At 41.5% G+C, this 14,622-nt stretch overlaps 1 protein-coding gene across 9 annotated transcripts in view; it reads right to left on the reverse strand.

Annotated features, from left to right (window-relative positions):
* Window positions 1-8,749: 8,749 nt before the first annotated feature.
* The window catches only part of rims2 (regulating synaptic membrane exocytosis 2), a 922,071-nt gene continuing 916,198 nt past the window's right edge, over window positions 8,750-14,622 (reverse strand). For 8 of the 9 annotated variants that reach the window (XM_033018898.1, XM_033018899.1, XM_033018901.1 and 5 more), the window contains one exon: window positions 11,489-11,707. In XM_033018898.1, the coding sequence (XP_032874789.1) occupies window positions 11,489-11,707 (219 nt within the window). Of the gene's footprint in view, window positions 11,708-14,622 lie in introns of all 9 variants that reach the window. The other variant, XM_033018897.1, reaches the window with a different exon arrangement.

Here is a 14,622-nt window from a genome sequence, read left to right on the forward strand (position 1 = left end):
CACATATGTGCGAATTGGTAAGTGTTGTGTGGGTGATAATGAGTCCATAATGAACTCAATTTTGAACCCTTGTATACTGTGCAATATAAACGGATCCGCTGTGACCCAACACCATTCATTCAGGAAATGTTGCAACCTTCCCCCCACTGGCGCGTGAGGCATGTGTAATGTGTTCCCCAAGGAACTAGGTTGACTTACCTCCGATGTTACTGGCGGTATGGCGCTGGTTTCTGTTCGCGAGGCTTGGGGGGTTTGAGCTGGTGGTTGCCCTTTGTGCATCCTCGCTGTGGGCCGGCTGGGGCCTGCCCCTAAAAAAGACCTTGATGCCTCCTGCGCAGGTCTTCCACCAGTGCCGCCTGGAGCTATACGGGTGAATCCGGTGTGATGAGCCCTTGGGTGTAGCCTGGCCTTTACTTATGAGGCGGATGGTCTTTGCCTCATCGTCCAGATCCCGTACCTGCCTTGGCAGATCTTTGCCAAATAGGACGTTGGCTGGCTGGGCGTTGCTGGCTTTGCATAGCACAGCAAACTTTGAATTTATTGCCGGTCTGATTGCGTTTTTACGCAGGCAATTAATTTCAAAATGGGCATTACAGAGTAATGCCATGGTATTTTGTTGCCTGTCGTTCAGTAGCCTTCCATCTACTGACCTTGCAAACGACGTGATGCCAGACGCCACCAGTTTGAGGACTTTCTGGAGTTTTACATCCTGAGTTCTGACTCCTGGTCCAATCTGTCCCCAGATGGTGTGGTTGACTGCTTGTACATTGAGGGAGGCACAGTTTGCAGGGGGGGGGGGGGGGTACCTGTTCATGGTCTCCTCCATAGCCAGGTCTTTCAACTGGTGAGCTGCCAAGTAGTTTATATTACTGGCCAGGTCTTCGTCCAGTGGTGTGGTTATTGCAAACCTGGATGACAGTAGTGGAACTTCAGCTCCGCGCCCCTGGGAATGCTCCCCCACTGTGCTTGTGTATACAGAGTCAGGGTAATGTTGCCCCGATGTACTTCCTCCTCCTGCGGGGAAGACATTTTGCTGCCCCATGTATTTGGTTGCTGGCACGTCCTGATGTGGAGACCCGTGCTGATACTGCTCCCTCCTACGGAGCAGATCATTCTGGAGCCATCTCTCCACGAGTTGCTCCTTATGGGTAAGTCGCCCGTGGACGCTTCCCGACAACGGAGGGGATCCCTCCTGCCCGACTCATCTGAGTCTACGGGCCTCGCAGACTACTGTGTGGCCTTGCGTCTCTGCGGGACTGACACGGAGCTTTCCTCGGGCACCAGGTCTGCTCCTGCCGGCTCTACCACCAGCGGCAATGTCGGTGAAATAGACAGTCGCCCGCTACCCAGATTACCGCGGTCTTCGGTAGCCAGCTTCCCCGCAGACCGTCTTTTAACTTTTGACATAGCTGGGTCTAATTTCTGAAATTATAGATTTTCTGAATCCGCCAAACAACCGCAGAACAGTTTTAAAAACACTTACCTGCCGTTTTTTCGAACTTACCGCTGGGAGGACGCAGCGCGCCTTCCAATCAGTAGTTTGACGCATAGCTTTCAGACGTAATGACGCGCACGCAGACGGACGGCCCTTCTTCACGTAGTCACTCATGTGACTCCGAAGTAAAATGGTTGATTTTTCTGTCATTTCCTTATGCCCAAATATAAATGTTCTTGCCTCAATCTGTAAGAGATTCACAATTACTTTTGCTCGTAAAATATTTTCATATATCTATAGGACTTCTGCAGTTTGCTGTTTGTTATTTATTCACCTACTTTTGTATCTACATTTTCTCATCAATATTTTATACACCATTTATTGAATTTGAAATTCATCCCATCCTCTGGCCTGCTGCTTTTTTCACCAACATTACAAGCTTTTTCTTAGATCAAATGCTGTCTTTATTTGTTAGCTGCGTGATCCACTTTCATTTTTGCCGTTGTGTGCCTTATAGGGATAAATATTTGTCTTAGATTATTACTTCTTATTTTATGTTAGCTACTGTTTGTCTATTGGTTAAACTTCCCACTTGTTGATCTCAGAGAAAAGTGCTCCCAGATGTTTGTGATTGTTGAAAAAGGTGCTTCTGAAAGCTCCAAGTTATGGTGCTCACCTTGTGGTGACATCAGGTGCACACCAGAAGTTGGAAAACATCTGATCACTATTTTGAAAGCTACAGGAAAGGACTTGGGCCCAGATCCCAATGGGAACAATTTCACCATGAAATCATTGCTGGCACAATCTTCCCTTTATTTATGGGCAATTTGCACAAACAAAACTAATGGAAATTGATCCAATTTCTAGCCTCCAGAATCTTTTCAAAATTGGATCAGCAAATGACTCAATCATAGACCAAGGGAATGGGGCTAATTGGAAAGTTTTTAAAAGCATTGGCACAGTGATTCTGGACTGAATAGCAGAAGCAAGAACCATTAGCAACCTGTGCAAAATTAAAATGTCACATCACTGCCAAAGCCTGCTCATGATGTAGAATGAGTAAACGGGGAAGAAGTTTGCAGACCTGGATTGACACCTAGGTATATTCATTTGTGGCTGTCAAACCAAATATGACTCATAAGATAGCCCACTTAAACTTGTCATGTGACTTCAGTTAACAAGCTATGAAATAGACACCTTGAGGCATATGAAATACGTGTGCATCTTCATTATATATCTGGCAATTATAGAGGATCATTTTTAGTAATGTTATTATTCCATTAAGCAATAAGATGGAACATAGTAACCTGAATTGATTTGTTCCTTTCACTGGGGGAAAATTACCAGTTAGTTATTCTGTTCAACATTGATGGAATAGAACAGCTGTATTTTTGGAAATTATGGAGCATCTATTGGGACTTTATTCTATTTTATTACGTTTTTTATTTCTAAATTAATGTAACTCCTACTTTTAGAAACAACAGCATTTTTATTGAATAGAAACTCTTGCCTAGAGTAGGTTAATTGAGGACCAGAGGACAGAGGTTTAAGGTGAAGGGGAAAAGATTTAATAGGAATCTGAGGGGTAACCTTTTCACACAAAGCGTGGTGGGTGTATGGAACAAGCTGCCAGAGGTGAAGTTGAGGATGGGACTATCCCAACATTTACGAAACAGCTAGACAGGTACATGGATAGTGTTCAAAAAGGAACTGCAGATGCTGGAATATCGAAGGTACACAAAATTGCTGGGGAAACTCAGCGGGTGCAGCAGCATCTATTGAGCGAAGGAAATAGGCGACGTTTCGGGCCGAAATCCTTCGGGCTGGTTTGGAGGGATATGGACCAAATTCCAGCAAATGGGACTAGTGTAGCTGGGACATGTAGGCCGGTGTGGGTGTATCATTCTATGACTATATGAGAAACAAGAAACTGCAGTTGCTGGTTTGCGAAAAAAGGCCAAAGTACTGGGCTAAAATCAGTGGGGTCAGACAGCATCTGTGAAGAACATGGGTCGGCAACGTTTAGGGTCGGGACCCTGCTTCAGTCTGATTGTTTTGAGTGAGACTAGAAGAAAGGTGAAAGAGAGGAGGGGCAGGACAAAACATGGCTAGTAATAGGTGGATACAGGTGACGGGCAGCGTGGGGGGTGAGTTGATAGTTGGACAAAGGCCAGAGATAAAAAGACAGAAGGTGCGAGCAAAATGGTTCAAGAATTGCAAATTATGAAGCTGGAGGAAGGAATGTAGATGGAATGGGAGGGGATAAATAAGTGTGAGCCCAGGTGGGACAGAGGGGCAAGGGGAGAAGGGGGAGGTGTGGGGGAAGAAGGGCGATGGGTAATTAATATATTTCAATGCTCCGCTTTCAATATGAAGTTAAATCTTTGGCAATCCAACAAAAACAAAATTGGGGCTGAGGTTGGGATGTGTTACACAATATTTTGGAATAGATTTTTAGGTTGGATGGTGAAGATGGTTAATATCATTGAATAGAAATGTCACATACAAGAAGTAGCATTTGATATGATCATGATTGATTTGCTCCGGGCGTCATCACCTCGTCTGTGTCAGTTTCACATAGACCACAATTTCCTGATTCTTTCAAAAAGTTATTTACTTACTCTTTAAATGCCACAGTGACCAAGCCCCCACAATCCTCCAAGCTAAAGAACTCCAGAAATTCATCCATGCGTAAAACTTCCGTCAGATTGAAATGACTACTTACTAATACCTAATTACTTATATCCTTTCTTTTAAGATCTTGCCACGTGGAAATTTGTCTCCATCTCAAAAATAACTGTTTATGTCCCCTAAGGATCTCATATATTTTCAATAAGACCACCCCTCAATCTAATTAACTGAAATATATAGATTTATGATAGGATTATTGTGAATATGCAATACAGAAAAGTCCAGGCAGTATCGCCGGACAGAAGGAATGGATGACGTTTCCGGTCGAGACCCTCCTTCAGTCTGAAACATAGAAATTAGGTGCAGGAGTAGGCCATTCGGCCCTTCGAGCCTGCACCGCCATTCAATATGATCATGGCTGATCATCCAACTCAGTATCCCGTACCTGCCTTCTCTCCATACCCTCTGATCCCCTTAGCCACAAGGGCCACATCTAACTCCCTCTTAAATATAGCCAATGAACTGGCCTCGACTACCCTCTGTGGCAGGGAGTTCCAGAGATTCACCACTCTCTGTGTGAAAAAAAGTTCTTCTCATCTCGGTTTTAAAGGATTTCCCCCTTATCCTTAAGCTGTGACCCCTTGTCCTGGACTTCCCCAACATCGGGAGCTATCTTCCTGCATCTAGCCTGTCCAACCCCTTAAGAATTTTGTAAGTTTCTATAAGATCCCCTCTCAATCTCCTAAATTCTAGAGAGTATAAACCAAGTCTATCCAGTCTTTCTTCATAAGACAGTCCTGATATCCCAGGAATCAGTCTGGTGAACCTTCTCTGCACTCCATCTATGGCAATAATGTCCTGCCTCAGATTTGGAGACCAAAACTGTACGAAGAAGAATCTCGACCCGAAACATCACCCCTTCCTTCTCTCCAGAGATGCTGCCTGTCCCATGGAGTTACTCCTGCTTTTTGTGACTACCTTCTGTTTAAACCAGCACGTGCAGTTCCTTCCTAAACAGAAAAGGCCATACAGACCATCGTATTTGTACCAGTTAAGAAAAAAGGGCTACCTGTCATCCCACCTTCCCACTGTCGGTCCTCAACCCAGCAGGTCACGGCTTTTCAAGCATACACACAAATACAGTTTAAATGTAATGGATATTTCTTCCTTGGCCAACCTCAAAAACCCACTTTTTTTCCCCTCATACGCTTTAAGTACCTTGATGTCAAGAATCTGATATCAGAATGATCCCATAGATAACATTGGAGACATAAGGAAGTGAGATCCTGGAATCATGAGCAAAACATAAAGAGCAGGCAGCATCTGTGGAGGGTATGGAGAGGCGACTTTTAGGGCGGGACCCTTTTCCAGACTTGAAGAAGTCTGAGGAAAAGTCCCAACCCAAAATATTGCCTATCCATTAATCTATATACTTATAAAACTCTCATCTTGTCCTCTTCCGGATTGCGTTGTTTTTAAATTTGCGCAAAAACGGTACCCGATAGCGCTATGATTTTTCGCCACCTTACTCACCATTCTCCTGTGCTGCAACTGCAATAACTTTTGTTCTGATCGATGAAATAGTACAAATGTTATGAAGGTTTAAAAATTGTAAAAAAAAAAACCCTTCCGGCACCTGCTGTCAATCACGGCAGCGAGGAGAATAAAAAATTGAAGGAGCGGAGTGTGTTGAGCAGCGTATGGGGAGTGAGCAGCGTATGGGGAGTGAGCAGCGTGCAGGGAGTGAGCAGCGTGCGGGCTGCTTCTGCGGCTACCAGCACAACGAGCCGAGAGCTGGTGAGTTGAACCGGAAGCCTCTGAGTGAAGCCAGAGTGGGACCGGAAGCTACTGTGTGAGGCCGAAAGTTGAAGGTGCGGGGTGAGCAGTGTGCGAGCAGCATCTGCTGCGACCACCCACCTCTCCCCACACCACCCTTCCCTCTCCCCCAATACCCCCTTCCCTCTCCCCACACCACCCTTCCCTCTCCCCACACCCCCCTTCCCTCTCCCCACACCACCCTTCCCTCTCCCCCAATACCCCCTTCCCCCACACCCCCCTTCCCTCTCCCCCAATACTCCCTTCCCCCACACCCCCCTTCCCTCTCCCCCAATACCCCCTTCCCCCACACCCCCCTTCCCTCTCCCCCAATACCCCCTTCCCCCACACCCCCACTTTCCCCATTCACCCCTTCCCCCACCCCCCACTGCCCCACCCCCTCCCCTACCCCCACACCCCTTCCACAGCCCCCTTGCCCCACACCCTCTTCCCCACCCCCCCTCTCCCAATGGGTCCTAATTAGTTTAGTATATGATTAATTATTAATATTAATAAGGTATAAAATAATATATAAATAATATTAAGACTGAGTGTTATTGTGGGTTGGTAAAATAAACTTACTAGATCTGGTGTAGAAATGAAATGTCAGTTCACAGCAAGAATAGCCATTACAACCTTTAATTCCATGAATATAATATATTTTTTTATTGCAACATTCACATCCTCCAATCCTATACACATATTTTATGTGCAATTTGTGCATGAAAACTATTTCACACATGCCAGAGTAATTAACGACCAGTAGAGCATTGGTCTAAAGCAAACACAAAAAAGTGGTTTAACTCAGTGGGTCAGGCAGCATCTCTGGAGAAAAGGAATAGGTGACATTTCGGATCGAGACCCTTCTTCATGCTGACAAATGAATGGAAGTTATGCAAAAAAACCATGATAATCAAGGAAAGATGGAGCCCACAATGGTCTATTGGTGGTTGTGGGATAGTTATAGACAGTAGAGACCTTCATGTCACTTTCTGCATCTGACTTTTTAGCTTTGGACACCATCAAACACAAGCATCCAGAGCACAACAACCAACCACATTTTCTGGTGGAAATGATCTGTTAACTCTGCAACCTATCAGCTGTTTAAAAAAAAAAACTTGCATTAAAACATAAACCAAACCCTGCAGCATCGGCAAAGAGAGGCAAATTAATGTATCCTCACTGTTTTCGTTTTGTTTATTGTCACGTGTACCGAGGTACAGTGAAAAGCTTTTGCTTCATGCTAACCAGTCAGTGGAAAGACAATACATGATTACAATTGAGCCATTTACAGTGTATAGATACATGATAAGGGAATAACGTTTAGTTCAAGGTAAAGCCAGTAAAGTCTGATCAAAGATAGTCCGAGGAGCACCATTGAGGTAGATAGTAGTTCGGGATTGCTCTCCAGTTGTGGAAGGATGATTCAGTTACCTGATAACAGCTGGGAAGAAACTGTCCCTAAATCTGGTGGTGTGCATTTTCACACGTCTTTACCTTTTGCCTGATGAGAGAGGGAGTGGCCAGGGTGCGACTCGTCCTTGATTATGCTGCTGGCCTTGCCAAGGCAGCGTGAGGTATAAAGGAGTAAATGGAAGGGATGTTGATTTGTGTGATGGACATTGATATTTTGCCAATAACCTCTGCAAGAGTAATGATTCTGCATTCCACTTTGTCCATTAAAATGTCTATGCTGCGCATTTCAGAGCAGAACGCCGAAGTCAATGGCCTATTGATGAGTCTTGCAGTCATCTGAGAATACGCACCACATGGAGGCTTATTCGGTTGTTCTCTGCATTGGGGTGTGTCCTGACACAAAGAACAGCACTGTGTACCTCCCACCACCCATTTTCTATCCTTCACCACAATGCAGCCCTTTGTGGTGCACTACTATGGCTGCCTTGGAAAGTATTTTTAAAGATTTGATTCACTGCCCAGCAGCCAAGGCATTAATAATCTCAGCTACCAACCAGAATTGCATGTGAAAATTATCCATATACTTTTATAATTGAGTTTCTCAACAAAGAAACTCCAGCACAGCCACTATCATTGATTGCACCAATAAAGAATGAGCTCCAATTCTGTAGCCAATTAATTATTATTGATCCATGATCAATATTATGTAAATATGTAGCAACGTATCTTTACAGTGTAATGTTTCACTGTAGTATCAGTTACGTAAGTATTGGTGTGTATTAGTTACCTTAGTCTTGAATTATATTAAACTTTTTAGTTCTCATGCCAGTGCAGGTAATTGTGACCCACCTTAGGTGCATAACTGTAGGATCAGTGCATCCTTCACTCTTATTGCTCTTCTTTTATAATTATCAGTTACTAATTAAAAACTCATCTTCTCTGTGGTTGATGAACTAATTAATAAGTCATTGTAAGCTGCTAAATTACCTTTTCCAGCAATAGTTCTGTGCCCTAGATTCAGCCATAGATGTCATTTGTTATTAAAGATCTTTCATGTCATTCGGCCTTAGTCACAACTATCTAAAATGCCAGATTATCTGTATGCACGTTATTAATGATTGGTGTGGAAAGGAATCAGGCGAATATGATGTATTATACATCACATATAATTTTGGAGACCCAAATAAAAAGCACCACAACAACCATTCCCAAACAATTGTTCCCAGCTGCATTTGGAATATATTTTCTGACTTTACTGAAATATTTATTACATACATAAACAATACAAGTGTTAATTATGATCACTATGCATTAAATGTTAGTTGAAGTATGTGGTACACCATGGAACTTCTCAGCTGCAATTCTTAACACAAACAGGCCACTGAAAAAAAGAAAATCTTGCCATATCACAAACACTGAGGAGAGCGGGGAAAATAAAACATGACATGCAGGTCTGTAAAGAAATGTTTTTATTAATAGTGTAGCCATGTTAAATACCATCACCAGAAATGAGTTTGTTTTACATTAGTTGTTGTCACATACAGGCCAGTTATCCAGTAACCTAACATCAGTGTCCCTTTACTTAAAATCTATGTACAAGACAGCTGTGTTTTACTGGAATAGTGCCGTTGTCATGACTAAATCATAAACAGATTTGCAGACATAATGTGAAAAATATTTTTAAAAAATTATATTGCCTCAAATAAATACTGCGTAATGATAAGTATGTACAAATCTTTCATACCTTAACATTCTTCTCGTTACAATTTTTGAAAGATCATTATAAGCAAGAATAATATGCACAAAATAATCAGATGCGTGTAAATTAAGTTGCTGTCACAATAATGGGACAGCATTGTGGAAATAAATTTTGTAATTTGGAACGCTGTTTTTCTTAAAAAATAGATAAACATTGTAGGTCCAGACTTGTAGTTGCTTACAGCAATGTTGAAAAACTGGTGTTAGTAGCTGATGGCCACTGCTAACTCCAATCCCAAGAGGTTAGTGTTATTTTTGTGACACTAGGATTTTTTTAGACAACTCAACATTCAAGACTTCATCTACAATACTTTAGTCATGAGACAAAGACCCAAGAATCACGCTTGGTTTAAACAAAATTGCACCACAAATATGAAATAAAAAAGGCATTTTTCATTTTCCTTTTTAATGGTTTTCAAGCATACTCATTGACGATCATTCAAGTGCTCCATCAGCCTTCTCTCCCGTGGCAAACTCTGTTCTTCGCCACCTCCCACCATACAAATCTCTCAGTCTACAGAGCACTTTTTAAAAAATATAGCCAAACCAACATTTCTCAATTGAGGTGTGGGGTTAGGGGGAAGATGTCTCAGCATGGTGGGAAACTAACAGGGTGGAGAGTTCAATTTGGAATGCAAAAACGACAGATAAATAACGTGGTTTCCAATGGCCAATTTTCAGCTCTGTCTAGCAAGGGAACATCAGTACTCATTAAACTGCACAAATATATGTGTGAAAATTGAACTTTACAGCAAAACAGTTTGACCTCCAGTAATCCTGTCTATGGAACGCAAACTTTTCAAACCCGCAAAACTGAACATCTGATGGGATGATTTCTATACCCGGCTGGTATTATCTCATCTAATACCATATTACTTGATTCGTCCTCTGCTAATATCAATGCTACTTCATTTCAGAGAAAAAAATGTCTGATTCCTACAGTATGTACAAGTTGGATCTTGCTAGAAACTATTTTATTACTTTTTTCTGAACAATGAGCCCACAATTCCTTTATTTGCTGTAGAATTCAATTTAAGATGAGAAAATGTAAATAAGTTCTATGTCATCATGCACTGTACAATAAAAGGATACTGCAAAATGTTGTTTGTCAAATGCATGCTGAATTACTGCAGTGTGTTGCCCAAGCCATGTTGCAAAAATACTTTCAACATGCTTGCAAATCATATCATTTTGTTTTTATTTGTTGTTAAAATGTATACTCTACCCAAGGAATCAAAATGCACTAACACTCTGCAACTTTTAACCCAGATGAGGGGCTTTAGTGGCTAGAGACACAGAGGTCATACTCAGAGCATACAATAAACTATCCAGTAAAAGGGACAGAGCAGCATGTGTAATCTGTGAATAATATCCGACTTTGAAGGTCTGTGTCATTAATTTAACCATGTTTTTTTTGTCTGCAAGATGACACTTCTTAATGTCATGTTGAAATCACGTGTATTCAGACAAGCCCTTCCTTAATAATCTTCTTAGTCCGCAAAAGACAGACGTGAATGATTTTATTCTGAATATGGGAAACACGGTGTAATTTTATCCTATTGTTGCATTCACTCCCCCATAAAACCATGCACTGGTGAAACGTTTTTTAAAAATAATATAAATTGTTGAAAATGGCTGTTTTTTGCAAGTTTCAGCCTCGAAAATAATTTGAAATGTTTTTTTTTTCTGTTTAAGTTCGGCTAAATTGGTGTCCATGCATTTTTTTCAATTTCATACAGTATATCAGCAGAGAAACAATGATATCAGATCACATGGCCCTCTCGCTTTGGGAATCACTGTGGAATCTTTCTGAAGCTTCCAAGTTGGTTTTGAATGACAGTACCACATCGCTATGCATTGCATTTAAAAAAAAGTAAATCTCTTGTTCTGTACAGTTTTGCTCAGCTGACTCCTTTCTGCTTTGCCCCGTCTGGTGATGTGCAGTCATTACTGGACATTATTTCCAACTTTCCACACAATGAGGCTTCCATGTTGACTCACAGAACTAACAACCAGCTGGCCTTCATGACATCAGTGGCCATTGCTTACAGGAACCAATCTGGTGGGGTAGGAGAATCAGGCGATTCAAGAAGGATCAAGAACAAAAAGAGAAAATGGTTCATTGAAAAATTAGGGCTTTTGCTGTGTGGATTGATAGGTTCTTACTTATTTGTTTTTAAATCCATGGCTTCTGATTGGACAAAAAAAATAGTCATTTAATTCCAACAACCATATAAGTTCTGCAAAACGCCAACTCCTTCCCTAACTAAGGACCTTCTCAGGGCACAATGTGTGCAATCTCCTCTGAGAACACAGGAACGCTTTTAATCCCTAGGAACAGGCTCAGAAGACACAACATCAAGCATGCAGTGTAACCAGGGCTTGCGACCTGCGAGCTGAATGCTGGTTGCTATAGCAACACTTTCACAACTGCTATGAACGAGCATAAGAAGGTCCAGATGAACTCTCAAGTGATGATTGGGAAGCTCTTCTTGTCAGTGGGGCCAAGGTTGGATCAACGAGTGAGGAGGTGGGAAAGAGTTTATACCAGCCAATCACCATGTTGGACAGGTCAAGTTCCTCCAGTAGGATCTGTGCAACTCCCATGAAGGATTTGTGGTCCATTCGTCCATAATCACCCCACACAATTATCTAAAGGAGAAAAATAATTATGTTAGCTATTTCCTGAAAACTAACAGTGAATACACTTTAAATGACTTCATTGGCCGTTAAACACTGAGAGAAATGTGAAAGGTATAAGCCGTTCTTATTGTACATCTTTGGAATATATGTGTAACTTTTATGAATATGCTTGTAATTCTTCCAGGTTATTTTATTTAGCGTTTTTCTTAACCCCTTCCACTTATCTTAAATTTAAGATAATCTATGAAAGCTGAAGTCTGCATCTAGCTCACTGGATAGTTGGAAATGTGTGTGCCAAGGGTAGGTAGCCATGGGATACCACTCAAGGGTAGTCATGAATACATTCAGGCATGTGCTCACCTCATGCGAATACACTGTTTGCTAATGGTGCATGGGGGAAAGATTTTGAAGTTGGGGTGAGGGTTTAACATTATTGTACAGAATATTACCACCCCATAAAATATCAACAACGTTTTGAGGCTCACACAATTATATAGAGGACTTCTACTTATTTCAGTGTTTTGTGGATGATGAAATTATCAGGATTGTGATTTAAGATTAATTGTAAATTCCTTTAATTTGATGAACAACATGGTGTATTCAAGCTATGTCCAAATTGATGTCATAGAAACATAGACATTAGGTGCAGGAGGAGGCCATTCGGCCCTTCGAGCCTGCACCGCCATTCAACATGATCATGGCTGATCATCCAACTCAGTATCCTGTACCTGCCTTCTCTCCATACCCCCTGATCCCTTTAGCCACAAGGGCCACATCTAACTCCCTCTTAAATATAGCCAATGAACTGGCCTCAACTACCATGTCAATTTATTGTTTGAGCCAATTTTCCCAGTTCTGTGCATTGAATAATAAAGAAAAGCAACCCATATTGTTAACCAATCCTAATCCTTTTAAGATTTGTAGACCTCAGGTCTCACCTGTTGTACAGTATTGTCCTGTTTGTTATCTTCTCTTGCTTTGTTGTACCTCCTATATGCACAACCTCACATTTCACTGAATTGAATTCCATTTCCCATTTTCCTTGCCAAATGAGCATAACATTTATATCTGCCTGAGGTATAAAGCTCTCCTTTTCAATATTAACCATATGATCACTGTTCAAATCATTCAAAACGTATTCATCGTGCCCCTACATTTCAGTTGACATCATAAAATAAAAAGGTCCTTGTACTCATAGCAGTCCTCCAGGCACAGAAACACCCACCCACCCAACATTAACTTTCAATCACTCATATAATTCTGGATGCAATTTGCACTCTCTCTTAGTGGCATTTAGCTTTCTGACCAGTCTGCTATGTGGGATTTTGTCAAAGGCCTTGTTAAAATTCCTGGTGATGAAATCTATTGCATTTCCCTCATTCACCCTTCTTATCAATTTCTCAGAACGTTCCATCAAATGTCAGATATGAGATCCCCTTAACATGTCCATTCCAGCATCTGCAGTTTCTTGTGTTTTCATCCTAAATGAATCAGTCCTTTATACTGTTTTTCAGAATTGATTTGAATGATTTACTCACCACTGAGGTTAAACTAACTGATCCCTAATTACTTGGTTTAAAGGTGTAATGTTGATAGTCCTCCACGCACAGGGCATTATGCCTGCATTCTGATATGGTTGAAACATTAATATCAGCACCTTCTAGATTTCCTTCCTTGCTTCCTTTAACAATCTGGGATATACTAGCAGTATATCAATTTTCAAAGATTCTAAACACCTTAATTCACTCTTCCTATTAAATAGTTCACTGTTTTTTTCTAAAAGTCTGAAAGAGACCTTTAAATTTCGGGCAGATAAAAATAGTCTGGTCATTTGGGAAGAAAAGTTGGAAATTAAATTCACTTCAGATCATGCAAGTGAATACATCAAATAAGAAATACTGAAATGTGTAGAGGAATGGGTGAGATTTATGACCAAGAATCTCAAAAGGTAGTTGACGTAAGTTGACAACTAGAAAATCATCGTCAATCTCCTCTTTTCCAAAGACAGCCACAAACCGTTTTAATAAGATGCTTATTTCCATCCTCTACACCTTCGCTAATGGAGTATTTTGCTCTCAATGTTGTACATAAACATACCCCTTTTGCCTTATCTTACTCACCTTTTACCTTATCTACACACCTTGTTTTGCTAGTCCCATCATTGAGGAATTACTTAAAAATCTATTTCTTGAATGCCTCTTTTTGTTTTGAGTGATTTCTTTTCAAGTGGCTGTTTGCAGCTCCGCATTCCAAACTAATTTTCTGCTTTCCAATTCCCACTTTGCTCTTCTCCCAATTGAACCTATGTTCCCTAACTTAATGCAGAGCAAAATAACCCCTCCCCAACAACACTATTAGCCTTGGTAGACAAAAGTGCTGGAGAAACTCAGCGGGTGCAGCAGCATCTATGGAGCGAAGGAAATAGGCAATGTTTCGGCCCGAAACGTTGCCTATTTCCTTCGCTCCATAGATGCTGCTGCACCCGCTGAGTTTCTCCAGCACTTTTGTCTACCTTTGATTTTCCAGCATCTGCAGTTCCTTCTTGAACACTATTAGCCTACCCCTTGCAGATATTTATCCTGGTACTGTTGAGGTGCAATCTGGTTGCACAGCTCCCAACTTCCCCAGAATCAGTCACAGTGACCCATAAATATGAGACCCTCCTCCTGTATCATCTTCCCATTCACACACTCTTCATAGTATGCAATGCAAATCTAATAGGAAGTGAACATGCCTTGAGTCATGGTAATGTAGGAACAAACTGGTCTTACTGAATCTTCAGAGTGTACAAATTTAGGAGAACATTTATTTATGGAGAATTTCTGCCGAATCAGCCTCATTCTCCTCCCATTTAGAGAAAGGATGGCTTCGCGGGCCAGCTGGGTGGCAATGTATTCTCCCACTTAATCTAATAGACACCAGGA

Source organism: Amblyraja radiata, chromosome 4 (genome assembly GCF_010909765.2).
Source record: "Amblyraja radiata isolate CabotCenter1 chromosome 4, sAmbRad1.1.pri, whole genome shotgun sequence".
Lineage (NCBI taxonomy): Eukaryota > Metazoa > Chordata > Chondrichthyes > Rajiformes > Rajidae > Amblyraja > Amblyraja radiata.